The following is an 18488-nucleotide window of genomic DNA, read 5'->3' as shown; positions in this document are numbered from 1 at the left end:
ATTAACTGTGTTGGGGATACTTGTTCTGTTGCCTGTTTCATATGCCTAAACAGTCGTTTAGGATCACAGGAGATCCATAAGATAAATGAGAAAGTGCACATAGTATGTTCTTACTTCACACCAGGAGTGAAACGATTTTTTGTCACTTGTGTTCATTCTTTAGTTCTTTTGCTATCATGAAATCATGCGGGTTTGTGGATATTGAGCTGTGACAGACAGCTCGCTGATACAACAGACCACGTGGCATCTTGAACAGCTGAAGAAGAAATTATTTAAGATTTTAAAATATAACTCTGTATTGTATTATATTATGTTATATTATATCATGTTATATTATATATAATTCATGACTGAGCAAATTGAACTGGCAAGTCCAGAAAGTCCCACTCTGGTGAGAGGAAAGCCCAAGCCGACGCTGTCTGGTTTGTCCTGTGCATTTTCTTGGAAACCTGCTCGGCACAGCTGTGGTAATAAAGCCGGGGATACTTCCCTGACCCTCGTTGTTTTGCCTGCAGGTTTCTGCATATTGAGTAAAAGAAATTGTGATTAATGTGGTACTCTGTGTCAAGGGTAGACTGTAGATTACCATTAAGTGCATCGTTATGTTATCTTTGAAAAATTTACTAGGTTTCACTTGACAGATAATAGCTTTTCCTCTGCCAGCAAAACAGAGGAATAATAAACTGGTATATGGGATGAACTAAAATAGATCAAAAGAAGTGTTACTTTTGACAGAGAAACAGCTTTTCATAGGGTTTTGAAGGAATTTTAAATAAAACGTCCTCACCTGTTTTCTTTCCAGCCCTGCGATTTGAAGTTGTGCACGTAGTGATGCTGTGGCTGCAGGGTCTGTGGCGAGCTGCAGAACTGTATTTGGATGCTTCTTCACTGACCATCGGTCGGTGTGATGGGTCAGTTAGAAAACCTAATAGACTGCTTCCTTGCTTATGCCCGCTGATTTGATCTCGGGATTTCCTCCTGGGCTCTGAGCTGGTGTAACCCGTGCTGGATGTAGGTCTCGTGTTCTTTTTGTTGGTGGCTATTACATTAACCATTTCTACACCCCCGGTGATTAAGGGCAGATGGTTCAGCAGGAGCGAATACTTTCCAAAACCTTCCCCACTCAAAAGTCAATGTGAGCCTCCAGTGACTGCTTCTTCTACTGTTAAAGCAGAGTGAACCAGTGGGTTAATTCTGAGGAAGTTTCACTTTCTTGTGGAAAATAGCCCTCCCTGGTAGGAGGGGTATTTTCTTCAGTGGATCAGAGTCTTGTTTTACGACTTTGGTAGAGAGATCTGAATGTGTCTGCGAGGTGTTGGGACTGAGAAAGCCTGGCTGTTTGGGTTCTCTTGTGAAACAAATCTTTAAAATGGCTGCTACTCCTTTCTGTCAGTCAGCGTCTGCTTTTTCACGTCCTGCCTGCTGTTCTCCCGTTTTCTTCCTCTTAGCAAAACATCCCTCTGTATTAAGAGCAAGCGGCACGGTGTGGCAGCTGCAGTGCCTGTGTGACCTCGGGAAGGTGTGCCTGAGGTGCCTGAGCCTGTAACCAGCGTGTCTTGTGCGTAACCAAAACCGCCTGATTTCAGCAGCGTTGAGCTCCCCTCCTTGGCATCAGAGGAGTTAACAGCTCTGAGAATCATGTCACTCTTTTGAATACTGGTTGTAAGTGGCTTCTAGTTTTTAAGCATGGTGTTATATCCTCAACACTGTCCTTTACCAGTCCCTGTAACAAGTAGTATTACCCACTCAAACTTCAGGTCATAGCTGATGAATGCATTTCAGCTCTTTCAGTAGAAGGCATTAATGAAAAATATTACTGTGCAATTTTTCTGGCTTGATCTGATTTGCAGACTTTTAGTGTTTTTCTAAAGAAATCATTTAAACATTTTACAAAAATCCTTTGCTGGTGCGGTTGAGACTGTGAAGTTGTGCAGTGATAAACAACAATTCGTTGTACATTTAATTATTTGGCTTTTTGTACTCTGTTATTATTTTAATTAAGAACAAAAAAACCTGCTGTTTCTGCAAATCGAAAACATGTTGACATAACCGTTATCCAGTGAAGACTTGAAGATACTCAGTTGTCACCTTGTCATCTTATTTTAGATAGATTAAAAGCTGGATAGAAAGCCCAAATATACAGGAACATAGATGTTCTTTATATAGGTAGCTTGGAGGAAGCCTTTGTTGTATTTGTTAGCATTTGTATGAAGCAGTGATCACATGAAGTGAATCATACTCATTTAAGGCTCCTGCCTAAACAAAGCTCCTTGGTCAATGCCCTGCTTTCAGGGAATAGGCACTTAATATTATTTGCCTTGAGAGCTCACTTTTCCTAAGAAATAAGTAGTTTCTCTTCCCTCCGTGTTGTAAAATGTACTGTGCAGGTCATACATACCTGAGGTTGACAGACTGATCACTCTAGACACCAAAGAATTTATACAGTGACAGAAGTGAAACTCCGACAGTCCCGACACGCTCCTACTGTGGTGTGTGTTGAAGGAACAGAGGGCAGAACATACTGGGTTTCTAGGTCGGTTTGTGCTCTGGACAGATGCTCAGGCCATGCCCTCTGCATTTTTTCAGTGATACATACACTGCGCGACTAGGGACTAGGAGCTGCCTGGGCACCAACACCGGATTATGTGAAGAGCTTGCAGATAACGTTAGCTTTTTGTGGTTAACAAGATGTAAAGCCTGTGAGACACTGCATCATATTACGGTTCATTGAACCATTCAGGCTTTGAGCCCTATGTAATTTAAAGAGTTAAAAATTAATGATGAAAACAGAAGCACTGCCTGGTGACTAACTCAAAGATCAGCTCCGCCTTGCAGAGTGATCTTTAATGCATGCATCATCCTGAGTGTTGAAATCTTGCAATTTAATAGCACGTTAAATAAGTAACTGTTGAATAAGTTGAATGGCAGTTTTACAAGTACTGTTTATTGTCACAACAATCAACAGTGACAATTCCAGTATAATGTAAGAACACACGTACTGGTTTCAGCGGGTTGACCAAAGCACAGCAAGGGTAGGTGGTACGACCCGCAGCTCTCGCGACTCGTGGGTGCAGGGCGTGTTTGCCTGCGGTAGATTCGCTGGCCAGCTTTGTGAAATCCTCAGGTCTGCTCAAATCTCTGTGACCCGTGTGTCTGGTTGCCCAGCTCGCTGCCTTGCCATGCACTTTCCTGATAAAAATCACAGAATCACAGAATGTTCGGGGTCGGAAGGGACCTCCGTGGGTCATCTAGTCCAACCCTCCTGCCGAAGCAGGGTCACCTACAGCAGGCTGCACAGGACCTTGTCCAGGCGGGTCTTGAATGTCTCCAGAGAAGGAGACTCCACAACCTCCCTGGGCAGCCTGTTCCAGGGCTCTGTCACCCTCAGAGGGAAGAAGTTCTTCCTCATGTTCAGATGGAACTTCCTGTGCCTCAGTTTGTGCCCATTGCCCCTTGTCCTGTCGCTGGGCACCACTGAAAAGAGTTTGGCCCCATCCTCCTGACACCCACCCTTCAGATATTTGTAAGCATTTATAAGGTCCCCTCGCAGCCTTCTTTTCCTCAGGCTAAACAAGCCCAGCTGCCTCAACCTCTCCTTGTAGGAGGGATGCTCCAGTCCCCTCACCATCCTTGTAGCCCTCCACTGGACTCTCTCCAGTAGCTCCTCATCTTTCTTGAACTGGGGATCCCAGAACTGGACACAGTACTCCAGATGAGGCCTCACTAGGGCAGAGTAGAGCTGAAGGAGAACGAAAATCACTGGGCTTTGAATTGGGGGTAATTTAAACCAGGTGCATCTGGATTTCTCTCTCTAGTTATGTGTAACATTTTTGGCATTTTGAATGGTTGTTATCACAAGAAACTTCTGTCATTAAGTATGAGAAGGGTTTCTGTAAATGAAGGGGTCATTAACCTTTACACATTACTTAATGGTATGTGCTGTGGTGTGGTGTTCATAGCTGTGACAAGACCTGCGGCTCATGATAGGCAGCATCGTCCATCTTCAGAATGACCGGCCTTAAAATAATTCCAAAAGTTGTAACGTGAATATAGTTCTGTGCCACCTACTTGATTTCAGCTAGTGTAAATTGCATATAGATGACATCCTGGCATGTGACAAGGCAGAAATTATTAACTTATGTTGAGCATTTCAGTCTCATTAATTTCCTTAATTTTACCTGTATATTTCTACTTCACTTATTTCAAGACACAAATATGACATACTTTTTTATGAATGTGTGTGTCATTATAATAAAATATGTTAAATCTGTTGTCTCCACAGTTGCATTACAAAGCAGTTGAACCGCATCTTTAAGCAATTCTGCAGGCAAATGCACATTTCAAAATCCTGGCTCAGGAAACTAGCAGTAAATTAAGAAACAGTCAAAAAGTGTTTGCAAAATAGGAAATTTACAGTTTTCTATTATTGTCTGCAAAAGATGAAAAAAAAAGAAATTAAATCAAGTTATCCTCCATTTTAAACACCATCTTTTAAATTTGTTTGCCATTAAAAAATTCAGGAATACATGGACCATTGTAACAGCTTTTGTGGTTTGTCCTTTTTCCTCCCAAGTTTTAGCAGCTTCCCCCAGTGGTTGGTACAGCACTCCAAGCAACTAATCCTGTATCTAGAAACGGTAATGTCAAAGGATTAATGTGTGCCTGGGAACGCAGGTCAAATCTGCTTTAGATCACAACAGTTTGAGTTCAACTCCTAGCTGAAATATCACGAAACTACCATATAATTTAGTACAAGTCTTGCATTCCTATACTTCAGCTGCTGGTTGCCTTTAATAAAAAGAGGCCCAGGATTGATTTCCCTGAGAATGTATTTTTCTTTGTCTAAAACCAAAGTAGTATCAGCTGGAAAGTAGAAGGATTTCTTAAAATAGTCCTGTATTCGATATAAATAGCACTTTCAAAGTCTGCTTTTAAAATGCTGTGGAAAGCAGAGCATGGCAAGTTACGGATACTGCCTGAATTTCTGCTGGTTGCTCCGTCCCAGCGCCCAACCCTTGCCACCTTGCGGAGGGGCAGCCCCTGCGTTCCCCGGGGCAGCTGCTGCGACCACTGCACTGCACGCAGACACCGGGGCATCCGTCAGTGGAGTCGTGTTGGACAGTAAAGACAGTGATTTTAAAATATTTTTTACAAAAAAAACACATCTAATTTGTGTGATACGTAGAATGATATGTGCAGTAAGCAGACATTTATGTATAACTGCCTGTTTTTTTTACGTTGAGTCACCAGCAAAGCACAGCAATTTATAATTCATTATCTGCAAATGTAATATCCAAAATCTCTCTTACTTTGCTTTCTTGGTACTTCTGTTAGGTATTGTAGTTGTGTGTCTTTGAGGGTTTTTCATATATGAATTCTTGTAATATGTTTTTACTTCCAGGAAAAAGTGGCAGGTATCCTTTTAGAGTATTTGTTTGATCTTAACATTGACATATAATTGAAAGTAGGTATATTCATTCACTTTTGGTTAGTGTGGGTGGATTTTTCCTTAATTTCATTCTATTTTAAGGCTACAGTGTTTTCTATTATCATAACATAAAATAATAACCAGCTTTAGAATATGTCTGTTTTGTTATAACGTATAAAAAGCAGTGTTGTGCAGCACTGTGCACACCTTAGTGAAGGGGCTGTGTGCTCAGACTCCTTTCTGACCAAGTCCACCTACGCTGAACTGCAAACTGAAAGCCCCGTGTCTTGTTAAACCGTACAGACACCGTCACAGTGGCTGGCATCTTCTCATTTCTTTGGTTGGTTCACTGAGTTCGCCGGTTGTGCTGAAGAGCAGTGTGGTTCTGCTGGCATGGGGCCGGCTGGGATGGGGGATGGTTCCCACCTGCTGCCCGCTGGCAGGGTCACATCCTGCTGCAGAGGTGGCTGGAGAACACCTGGAAACCCAACTTCGTTTCCAGTGGAGACTCGTTTTAAAATTCCATCTGCTCGGCTGGGCTGCGGTGCTGTAGGACTTTGCTGACAGCCGTTTTCTTGTGGCCTGGCAGGTTCTTCGCTCCGTGCTGCTGTTTCCGACGATAGAGCGTATGGCTCAGTCCCCTCAAGGCAAGCTCATGACCCCGTTGCTGTGCAAGCTGCGCTACGTGCTCTACATGCCCGTCTACCTGCTGTCCTTTCTGCCAGAGGGAGTCAAAGCCTCCCTGGTGCGGTTTGCTCTGCGGGGAATGAAGACCTGTGATGAATCTTCCATAACAACCTCCGTGAATCTCTTCAGCGTGGACTGCATTGGTGAGCATGTTTGGGTTTTGGTTTTTTTGTTGTTGTTGTTACATCAACTTTTGTGTTGTTCTCAGTTTTTAAATGTTGATGTAGTTTTGTGGGCAAAAGCTTAATACTAAAGTGTGAATAAGTTTTGAAGGACAGGTCTTTTGTCAAAGACCGTAGATACAGGGAATTCTCAAGTCAGTCAGTTTTGAAAAAAAGAAAGTCTTAAGGGGAAAATAGCAAATAAAATATTTACCCAAAGAATATATATTTCCTAAGAAAACTCTGACCTGCTGCCAGTATCTCACATGATTACAACACTGGTTTACGATCTAGTTTATGTTACTTATGTCTGCTTACGTTTTACATTTCATTCATATTAGATGGTGAAAATAAATCAGTAATCAGTTCTTTGCATCTGCTTTTTTAAAGCTGTGATTTAACCAGCTGTATAGATTTTGTCATCTGAGTTGGAATATTGGTAAATTCAGAAGGGGACCTTCAGCCTACAAAGACACGTAGAAGTTACTTTATGCACAGAAGAATTTCAGCACTTTTGGGGGCATAGGGAGAAAGACAGAAGATTAACGTTCCTCTGCTGCATATTGTACACATATTTTGCACATTCTAGCATGAGAAACAGCTTTAAGAAAGGGAATAATTTCAGATAAATTATGTTAAGTTTAGAATGAAAACCAGAATGTGGATCGTGCTATACTCCAGGTCTTTTAGTAAGTTAGCAGTTGAAAACAATTTGGAATAGAATTGACATGCTGACACAGCAATAACAGCAAGAAGGAAGTTTTGATTGCATTAATAGTAGTAAAAACACATTCCTAGATTTCCAGTTGTGCTCTGTCTTCTATCAGTTAAATTTTACCTAGTAATGGTCCAAACAGATGTGCCAGAGTCACTCTGTGATTGCAGCGAGCTCCTGTACCTTTGGCGGGTGTCTGGATGTGTTGGTCTGTGTTGGTGGCTCGCTGTAGGACCGTATGGACACTGAAGGCAGGATGGGCAGTGAGGGTTCGTACTGCCAAACCCAGACAGCGCCGCTCACGTTGTACAAACCTGGCATGACGACAGTTGCTCCGCTGCGGTGCCCTGTGCCTGCCACAGTCAGGCCCCTGGCCGATGATGTAAAATTCTGACGGGAGTCATATGGACTGTGGCTTTGATTCCTATTCATTCATGGCAGTTTTATGATGACCAAGGAGAAAGCAAGCATGCAGTCGTACGTACGCTAGGCTTTCAGGCTTCTTCCTTTGATAATTTAGTCTCAGAGAAAGGTATGTGAAGGTCTGTGGGGTCACATCTCCGCAAGCCAGGAATCCTTCTCTGGTCCCCACAGATAAACTTTTACCTCTCAAAATAGGTCATCCACATCCAGGGTTCTATTGGAAATGGTCCTTGGCCTGCATTAACCTCCAAAAAAGTGTGGCCAGCCATTGTTTTTGAGGGCTGTTTGGCCCAGACCTCAGCAGTAGCAGGAATGATTTAACAGAACGGATTTTGTGTGCTGCTGTTGGAGCCTGACTCTCCAAGCTCTTTAGTCCCTGGTGGTTCGTGTGTGGCAGCCAGTTGTAACTTTCTGTGTGCACCAATCTATGATCTGTGTCCAAGCTGCAAGGTAAATTGAGGCAAGAAACCAGGCTGAAGGCTCTTGTGCTCATAGGATGAGATCTTTGCCTGTGTTCAATTTATGGACTGAATTCATTATACCAGAATGAAAACTCCTGTGAGCCAATGTCTTGTAAAACTTGCATAAATAGGCCTTATTGATGCAACTAGTTCCTCTGGGCCTGTGATATCATCTCTCTTGAGCAGAATTCTCCTTTGGTTTCATCTTTGGGAACTGATGATGTTTTACAGCCCAGTGACTCAGGACCACATGTGTGGATTAATAATCTTAGCGCTTTCCGGATATTGCCCGTTAACCTTCTCTTGTATTGTTTGCGGACAACAGAAAATGTAACCATTCAGTAAAAAATGTGCTCAACCTAGCACAACAATCGAGTCGGTCTTACGGGGCTGCTCATCTGTGAGTTACTGAAGCCTCTGAATTTGTTGTAAATGTTTTCCTTGTTGATTCCTTGCCCCTTAATAAACTGCTAGATACGGTTCAGCAAATGAAGTGTCTCCTCTCCAGGAAGGTTGCATGTCAACTCATTAAAAATATACATATTGCCTTTGGCGTGTACATCTGTTGCATTACCGTAATTGTAATAAAAGCTGTGATTAAGGGCAGAAAAGATGGTAAAAGTTTCCTTAAAAATAATACGTCCTTTAAAACAGACCAACCTGCCAGGGATTTGTTACCACATCCAAAGCTTAGTCACAACAATGTTTTCTCTCCTCTGAAAGGAAATGAGATTTGAAAGCTTAATTATAGCAGAACTCTAAGACTGAGTGCCGCTCCCATTGACATCGAGAGTGAAAAGCTCCGTTCACTGGCAGCAGAATCAGGCCCCTGGTTGAAAGAGTCAGTGAAGGAAGAATTATGTTACCTGTCTGACCCACTGTGTCAAATTATGTTTGCTCCTGCTTTTTATTCAAACTCATCTTTCCATTGTCCCAACTTTATAGTTGATGGTGCGTAGAAGCCCCCATCACACGGTAGAAGGCATTCTGATGACACTGTGCAGAAAGGTAACTTAATGTAATGTCTTGTCCCAAAGGGGAAATAGTACAGAAAGAGGAGAGACAGCAGGGGCTGTGAAGAAAATGGATGGTAAGGAAGCATGGGAAGACATAGTGTATAAATAATAAAGGACCTATTAGAAATAAGCAAAGGGGTCTGAAGACAGTTTGCCTACCTGGATTAAACTTCTAGCAAAGAGATCTTAGAGCAGAAGAAGCATTACAATGAACAAACTAGCATTTGGGTACCTGTATTCATGGACCTAGGAGGTGAACAGACATAGAAATTGGACATTACTGACCTTGAGGTATCTGAAACATTGTCACCGTGTTTATTCAGGCTAGCAAAACAAGGAGACCGCTGTCTAGCACAGTGATGGTGGTTTTACAAATCACGTACAGCCCTGCAAAGCTGGAACATTTTGACACTCCAGCACGTCGAAATTTGTAAATATTTCTTCGGTGACAGATGCCAGTAGCAGGCTAACAGTGACAGTAAGCCATTCTATCTACACGGGACAGGATTTATTGTCCGGCCGTTTGACTGGCAAACTTCCTCCGTTTGTTTCTGTAGAGTTTCCACAAAAGCACAGACATTACATAATGGGCAAACACCGCAAGGCTTTTTCGAGAGGCGAGCCCGCGGGTCAGAGGTTAACGTCTGGATGACAGTGAAGATACAGATAAGCACAATAGCAAGAAAAACCTCCGACTGGCCCAAACGCGGTGCGTCCTTTGTGATCTTGAACCTGTGACTTCCCTGGAGGGATCTCCCTGTTTGTTTAACCTGTCTGGGGAGCAGGGGAGCCCGGAGATGGGGGCCGGGAGGGGGGGTCTGCTTTGTGCAGCTCGGGCAGGTTGGGAAACAGGGGGTTCAGCAACCTGAAATGGGGGTTGCAGATGGGTTTAGACTGTCACACGAATGAAGGCTGGAGACAGTAGATTTCTGCTTCATTTTAAGCATCTGAGAGATATTGTAAGAAGACAAGGAACTGAGATTAAACTTTAGAGTTTGGATTCCAATTTTATCTTGTTCCAAGTGTGGAGACAGTCAGATTTCATGTGGAGTGTTTACATTTCCCTCATTTTACGGAGAAAAAAGGGCTAAGGCAGTTGCAGGCCCTCCACTCTTACACCCACAGGACTGCACAGGAAGCGAGAGTCCCGGTGAGGTGTTGAAGGCACCCACCTCTCTCTGTTGGCTGTACAGGATAGCAGAATCACATCCCTGAAGTGCCGTAGAGCAAAAAGCTTTCTCGTAGGATAAAATTTGCAGAACTGTCAAGTAGCATCTGGGAGATAGATTTGTATGAAAACGTAGGCTTCCAGTTGCTATGAAAATGGAACATAAGCCTTTAATTGACTAAGTTATTTTAAAATTTTATCTCCAGGAAGCCAACTGGAAATTTCATTCTGGGTTTGAATTGTCCCAACCTTGGGAGTTGTCGTGTCTTGAGATCTGTTTCTATCCCAGTTGTCTCTTCTTAATCAGAGAGATTTTAAATGTGACACTATGGGTGCTCTTCGGCTGACCACTGTGGACATCGTGCTGTCCACATAGTTGGCATCTAAAGCAAGACAAGTGAGTCGCACCCTACAGATGACTATTTCTGTTTACTGACCTCAAAGGGACCCTCTCTCTACTCAACCTAAAATTAGAGGAGATAAATCCCACTCTTATCTACTGGCTGCTCATTTTGCTGCAGACATCAGAAAACAGTCTGGTCTGAATTGTCCATATGGCCTTTGCCCATGACAGTCAGGTATCCCACGCTTTGGCTGCACTAGAATTTACAACTGCTGGTTTCTAGTGACAGTCCTGTTGTTTGCTTCCTACCTTCTTTGAAAATTCATTTTACATCTCCACCTCCATTTCCTGACAAGTAAGATGGGAAATTTGTGGAGAGTTCTTTTCTGTAACTGAAATGCTGTAGAAATACTGAAACACTTGGGTAGGGACAGTGCATGGTGTTGTGTTCATGGCACTCCATAGCTCCTCCATCCGTGCTGCTCCTGTTTTTCAGAGTTAAAAACCAGTGTTTAAAGTATTAGGTAAGCACTTGATTAAAAAATTCCCCTGAAATGGTGAAATAAGAGGGCTTTGTCCCCCTAAAGAGTATCTTACAAAGCTATATAACCACATAAGTAAAATTTCGTTTACTTTTCTTTCTTTGTTCTTAAATTAAAATGGTGTTCTTTTCTTGCATTGAAATTAAAATTTGACTGCTAAAAGTGGCAGAAGATACGATGAGCACCTCTCAATTCAGCACGAAAGGCAGAGCTCTTTTGATTTTGTTGTATGGAACTAGAAGTCTTCATTGAGACATGCAAGGCCAGATGGGAGTTGCACATTATATTCTTGTCTAGTTTTTGTTATTTCAAACACTCTACCAGCACATTTTAAAAAGGATCTGATGTTCAAGACAAGCAATGAGCTATCGCCCAGCATCACATAGCTGCTCAGCAGCAGAACTGTACGTAGACCTACATCCCAGGGCAACAGTTTATCTACTGAACCTGCTTAACCAGGAGTTTAACCTTATATGTAAACATACGTATGTTAGTCGTGAGCGGCTTCCACAAATGGCATTGGCTAGACAGGCTGACAGTCTAGTTACAAATGAAGTGCTTTTCTGAATAGAGACAGAAATTGGTACCACAAAGGATTTCAGGTAGCACCTTGCAATCTCACAACTATATTTTTCATAGTGGGCATAAGAATAAAAGCTCTCCCTCCCCCCTGCCACTGGACAGCTGTGCAGAGCTTTGAACCTAGACCAGCAAATTTGCAAGTTGGTTTTCCAGGCTGACTGAAATCAAAGCCCTGGTAGTAAAAAGTGATTGCTTTGTTTCTTCTGATCAGTGTAAGTTTTAGATAACTCCTGGCTATAATGCAGAAATCATTTCAAGGATATTGTTGTCCTTTTCTAATTAAATATGTGTAGAATTTGAGACATTATTGACATGGTACGTAAATTACATCTACATAAACTAAATAATGTTAAATCTGTACAGTGTATGGTATCACAGGTGGACAAAAAGAGTGAAGCTCTGCAGGTCTCCTCTCTTCTTCCCGTGTGCATTCTTTGATACTCAGTGGGACAGAAGGAGGTCAAAATTATAGAGCAGATCATTTCCCTCCCTCTCGCTAGCATCTGACTAATTGGGATTCAAGAGAAGAAGTCTTTCCTGCAGTCAGGTAACTGTACGACTGTCTCCTACAAGGTGGCTTTTGCCTGTATCCGAATTCACTGCTGCCAGATACTGCCAAGGGGCAGAAGGCTGCTTTCGGTGGCCCAGCAGTCTGACCCGGTGCGTTCAATCCTCTGCTGCTGCTGGGTTTCTCTGCAGGCTCCCGTGTGCTGTCGCAGTTGAGTCCTGTCCACGTCTGACATTTTAAGTGATGATCGTAATATGTATTTCTGCAAAGTGTTTAAGAGCGTGTTTCCTTACCTGTGGAAACACAGTAATATTTTATCACCTGCTTCGCAGCAAAAGGGGCCAAAGAATAACACTCTTTAATATTTTCATGTTTCCTCTGCTACTGTTTATTTTCCTGTGTGATGCCTGACTAAAATGTTTGTTTAATGTAGTCGGACAACTCACCTTACCAAGGCAACACTTAAGCTGACGGAAAAACCTCACATCTGCTTTATTCTTTCTGTGAGTGAACTAAACTTTTCCTTATTTCAGAGTAGGATGCTTATATTAAATTACTGGAGGAAGGCAACGACTTTTATGTATTTATAGTCCTATTTATTTTTTAAAGTCAATCTGCTTCCTAATTTACCCTATTTCCAAAAGAAAGAAAGAAAGATGTTTAACAAGGACTTTTATTACTTGCAAAAGCTTTTACTTTCCTGTGAAAGCCTTGTGAAAATAATAGTAATAATGTGGAAATTTCTCATTGGGTTTATTTCTGTTAATTATTCCGCTTTTACTTCTTGAGGGGAAAACCCAATGTAAAAAACTCCCATCATAAATATTACTCATAAGGCGTGAGTGTTTTGATAGTGGAACGGCTGATCATGTCCATGAAATGTGAGGCACAGTTGGGATTTGGTTGGGGAAGGGGCGATTGTTTATTCGCCCCTGGTGGGGTTTCATCCCCAGGGATACAATTGACTCCCACAAATTTGCAGCGAGTCCAATGATGTGTTGCAAAAGGCGTGAAAAAGGAAGGGGTAACATCAACAAAGCAGAAAGGATGTGGAAAACAAGTGTATGCCAGTTAAGTGCTAGCAGCTACAGTTGCTTGTGTTAGCCGGTGCCGGATAGCCATCTGCAGATTGGCACTTTATTTTCCCTGGGCCCAACACAAAGCCCCCTGAATTCAGGAGGAGGATTCCCTGCTGCAGTAGGCTCCTGCCTTTCGTCTCAGAGGTGTCTGTCTAAGCTCCCCCAAGGAATATCTGAAGTAGAGCTAGTGGCTCTGTCATAACTTGTGTTTACTGGTTGGGAATTTAGTTTGATTCATCTACCTCCTTCGTCAACTAGCAGTTGATCCGTGCAGTCCCAGCAAAGCGCTTAAACACACACTAAATCCATTTCCTTAGATAAACTAACATTTAAAATTTAAACATTAAAAACTAAATATTTGTGTCTTGGAATAAGGGTTTTTTTGAGATTGACATTTACAAAGCTGCTAACTAATGCAATACCTGTCATTTCATGTGACTAAAGGGGACACTGGTCTGAATGTAATTCCTACAGTCAGCTAAAACAATACTGCAGTCTGCTTTGCTGCTGCTTCTTGTCATGAAAATGTCCACCAGCGCTCAGCATCTCCCTTGCCTAACCCTTTAATATGGCAATATTGCCAGGGAGAAAATTCCTACAGAGTCTTCATGGATCTGTGGAGGAAATGTTGGCTTACCTTGAGCAAACCCAGGTGTGCAGGAGGTTGCTTACTGGTTAGTGCAATTGTTTGGTGTACTAAAAATGAACTTTCAAAACAGTGGTTTATGTTTAATGAAGGGTGGTGTACAAATCAAAGCCACTCCAACTGAGAGGAAGTTCACCCCATTTAAAGGATGGGTGGTCCACTTGCTGAGTTCCATCAGGGTCCTCAAGAAAGAGTCAGCATCAGCTCCTAATCCAGAAAAGTACTTAAACTGACCACCACAGAGCTACTCACATGCATGAACCCTTGTCTAGAAGAGCATATTAATTCCTGGTAGAGCTCAGGCAGGAACCACAGCATGGAGGTGCTAAATTGCTGCAGTCAGTGTCCAAGTCGGCTGAACATGAACCAGCAGTGTGCCCAGATGGCCAAGAAGGCCAATGGCATTCTGGCTTATATCAGGAATAGTGTGGCCAGCAGGAGTAGGGAGGTGATCGTGCCCCTGTACTTGGCACTGGTGAGGCCACAGCTCGAGTACTGTGTTCACTTTTGAGACCCTCACTACAAGAAGGACATTGAGGTGCTGGAGTGTGTCCAAAGAAGGGCAACGAGGCTGGTGAGGGGTCTAAAGAACAAGTCTTATGAGAAACAGCTGAGGGAGCTGGGGCTGTTTAGTCAGGAGAGGTGGAGGCTGAGGGGGTACCTTACTGCTCTCTACAACTACCTGAGAGGAGGTAGTAGTGAGGTGGGTGTTGGTCTCTTCTCCCAGGTAACTAGCGATAGGATGAGAGGCAATGGCCTCAAGTTGCGTTAGGGGAGGTTTAGATTAGATATTAGGAAACATTTCTTTAGTGAAAGAGTGTTCAGGCATTGGAACAGGCTGCCCAGGGATGTGGTGGAGTCCCCATCCCTGGAGGTGTTCAAAAAATGTGTAGATGTGGCACTTCGGGATATGCTTTAGTAGGAATGGTGGTGTTGGGTTGATGATTGGACTTGATGATCTTAGAGGTCTTTTCCAACCTATGATTCTATGATTCATGCTGGCCGCTCCCTGTGGGACTGAACACCACCTACTCCAGGCCCTTCTATGCCCCTCCTGCAGGATAAGAGAGCAGACCCTTTCCACGACCAAAAATCTGGACCCTAGCAGAAATCCCATCATCACACCCATCTGCCAGGGTATGTGAGACCCTAAACTGGAGATAATTTCTCCAGCTAAGGGATAGTTCTGTCATTTGAAGTTGATGGGAGTTGTTCCAAAGTAACTTAGGGCAGGATTAAGTCCAGAGACATTTCAGTTTCCATCACACACCCCACTCCACCTGCACACGCTTCACCACACAAAGTAAATGAGTGTTATTTGCACTCCTCAACAAAGCATCTATTGTTTGTAAAGCACCTGGGTGCAATTGTTGAATAACGTTTTATTTTTGCATTCAGCCTCTACTATGCTTTCCTGAGCACAGCTGACTGATTTTCTTGTATAGTTCTGATCTTCCTGCAGCTAGAATACCAAGCAGATTGGAGAAGTCCGTCATAACAATTCCAGCTATTTCTGCCTATTTGTGTCGATCATGGTTGTATGTTAACTGGTATGTTTTCATTCTAAATTCAAGTGTCAACTTAAACAGAACCCAAAGTCAATATTTACATCTTGTAAAGCTCTAAACATCAACATTTTGTCTAATGTGTGTGTGCATGTGTGGAGGCACATGTTCCTGCCTTAGTCATATCTGATACTAAGCAGTTCCTTCTGTTTGATGTTTTAAACAATAAGTTATACGGTATTTCCAAGATTGCTGTTGGCAATAATTACTGGTAGAAAATATGTTTCCCCCCATAGGAAATTACACTGCTGTTTGGTATTATTAGTTCTTACCACTGTTTTCTGACTCCTTCTGAGGAATGACAGAGATTGTTTCCTCAAGAGCGAAGGATAAACTGGAGGGGAAACTGATGTTACACTCCTCTGAGGAACCTTACAATAAGGCAGGCAACTTACCAGGAAAAAAATGTGGCCAGGTAGTCGTACATCCCTGAGGAAATCTTATTTTCAAAAGTTCAATCTACCTTTTGCAGGGCATTTTGATTTAGCATGGGAATCCAACCTAGAATTGATTCATCGCTTTGCAATTCAAGCAATTCTGCTTTCGAGCGTAGAGGACTTTTGAAAGAGTCTTATTACAGTACGTCGAAGTACAGATGAGCTCTGTGGCACATGAAAATAGTAGCATTAGCAGTAATTGTCCCACTGAAGTCAAATGACTTTCTTCTTCTACATTCTGTTTGTGGTCTCTCGGAAGGATGAGCAAAATTCTGCATGCGTAGCTGCAACTCAGTGTTGAACAGTTGTGGATTTAGAAATAGACTGTAAAATCTGTGGAGCAGAAATGATGTTTTTCCTGGTAGTTTGAATAGCCTCTGACAAGCTGAAGCGAACCCCTGGTTGGGACCGTTAGTACTCCCGCACAGTAGAACTGATGAGTAGTTACGGAAAAGATCCAGTCAGGCAGTCAGGTAGGGCTCTGCCCTTTGGCTACAATTACCAGAAAATTGTCAGTTTACTTCTGTATTGCCCAGTTTACCTTTACAGAGGCCAGGAGTGGGAATTCAAACTTGATGATATTTTGCACATTTTAAAATACTTGTCAGGCATTTTGTAGTACCAGATTATTGTGAAATTATCCTGCTGCGAGGCAGATGTACTAAGGGAGGCATCAGTGAAACCTTCGGGGAGAAGGAGACGTTGTGGAGGTGCTGTGGGAGGAAGGCGGCATCACTTCAGGCTGTTCTCTGTGCAGTACCTGACACAGTGTGTCCCCAGTCTCTGCTGTGGGGCCAGCACAAACAGCAGTCTAAACAGCAGTAATAGCAGTTAAATGGGAAACGGCAAAATAGCAGACGCATTCTGTGAAAAATTTTACAGTAGGTGATAGTTTTGTAAGGCAGAGCATCAGAACCATCCTGGGAAACTGCAGTGTAAGCGTGGGAATGGAAGATGCATGGAAACAAACTGTGGAAAGTGAGAGACTAATGACAGTGTAATGAGTTTGCTTGGTTTTCACAGGGTGTAGGACATGGTTATGGAAACCACTGTACTTCTTCAGAAGAATATTTGCAAGTATGCACGGGTGTACAGAGGTTGGAGTGCAGTCAGTCAGACCAATGTCATGGGGGCTTTGGCTTCCTTAACCATGAAAAGGTGATTTAACATTGAAAGATTTAGTAAAGAAGGCTTGAGGATGAGCTTAAAGGGAAAAATAAAAAAAATATTCTATGTCATTATGAGCAAAAGTGTGTTCATGAAGGATCTAAAATTATGGTAGACAAAGAAGTTCGTAAGTGGTCAAAGGAACACTGGCAGGAAGAGAGCAGATGAGCTGGATGATGTGTGGGTAATGCAATATAAATTCCAAAAGTATGAAAAATAAACTAGTGTTGCAAGCCTCGATAAATTACCAGAACTATTAGTTAATTGGCTTAACAGACAGAGGTGGGATAACTGACAGAACCAGAATATCAATATGAAGGGACATAACTTGCTCAGGAAAGAAGGGCAGGGAGAAAGGAGGAGGATGGATGGACTTGTTCTGATACCCAGGTGTTAAAGACAGGTAGACCTGTTGAATATTGTGTCCACCAAACCATGACAGACAGATTCAAGAGACTTTTTCTGAGAAATTTCTGAACCATCCAAAGTGCAGTATGTCATGGCTCGATGTCTGTAGAGAAAGGAATCCGGCAACATATAAACTGTTCAGCTACTTCTCATAAGACATTGTCTTTTATATATACCTATATATGTAAAGAGATACATATATATATAGCAGAGAAAGCAATTGGCAGAGAATATATGGCAGTTTGATACAGAGAATTTGAAGGTGAGAGGCAGATTGGCTGAATATATTCACAAAACGGTAACATTTGTGCTAGGACAGAGATGCCTGGCATGTCTACAACACAAAGGTCTATTCATCCACTAATCCCCTTAAAATCCTGCCATAGTCCGTGGAGAGATATAGGTAACACTTGTCTAATCTATCTAGGTGACTACTTTAGGATGAGATGCATTATGTTCTTTCCACTGGCTGTGAAGGGAGAAAAATTAAGCTTTAGATATCCACATTTAATCAAGTGAATCACATGGCAGATATCAAGAAATTATGACCTATGACCTTCAAGGAAAAAAATAAATAAATAGAAGTTGTTTACACTGAACAAGGGACAACTGAAGGACGTGGTAAGAGTTTTCAAGTAAAGGAGAATAATTTAGTCCATGGTAGATAAAGTAATATGTAATGGAGTAGACTTCAGCAAAGATTATTCAGATTAGATTTTAGTTAATGATAAGAATGGAATTCTAGACTGGATTTCCTGGGAAGATAGTGAAACTTTCGTTAACTGTGCTTCCTAAGGACAGGATGGAGAAGTATCTGCTGAAAATGACACAATATCATTGGTTGTCCATAAGGCAAAAAGACCAGTGGAGATCCCTTCCAGCCCTACAATTTCATACACACTAATTAAAGATGCAAGAGTAGCATCCAGAATTTCAGAACTCTAATAAGGGACAATTTACCTTAGTAAGAACCAAGCAAAGCAGATGAACAGATGCAACATGGAATGTTTGAGGAAACCAAAATAGAGGCAAAAAAATGCCAGGCATTAGTTAAAAGCAGATCTGAAAGTTCAGAAAATGTCTGATTGAATGTCTGGATTAATCTGCATTCTGCAGGTTGAATGCAGGATGCAGAGATGTTGTAGCAGGACC

The 18488-nt window shown here is 42.3% G+C and overlaps 1 protein-coding gene across 4 annotated transcripts in view; it reads left to right on the top strand.

The window, feature by feature from the left end:
- Positions 1–18488, top strand: part of LDAH (lipid droplet associated hydrolase) — a 132663-nt gene that overhangs the window by 84683 nt on the left and 29492 nt on the right. For all 4 annotated transcript variants that reach the window (XM_075414905.1, XM_075414904.1, XM_075414902.1 and 1 more), the window contains one exon: positions 6018–6258. In XM_075414905.1, the coding sequence (XP_075271020.1) occupies positions 6018–6258 (241 nt within the window). The remainder of the gene's footprint in view (positions 1–6017; positions 6259–18488) is intronic.

This window comes from Opisthocomus hoazin, chromosome 2, assembly GCF_030867145.1.
Source record: "Opisthocomus hoazin isolate bOpiHoa1 chromosome 2, bOpiHoa1.hap1, whole genome shotgun sequence".
Classification (NCBI taxonomy): domain Eukaryota; kingdom Metazoa; phylum Chordata; class Aves; order Opisthocomiformes; family Opisthocomidae; genus Opisthocomus; species Opisthocomus hoazin.
This window is presented reverse-complemented; position numbering and strand designations above follow the sequence as displayed.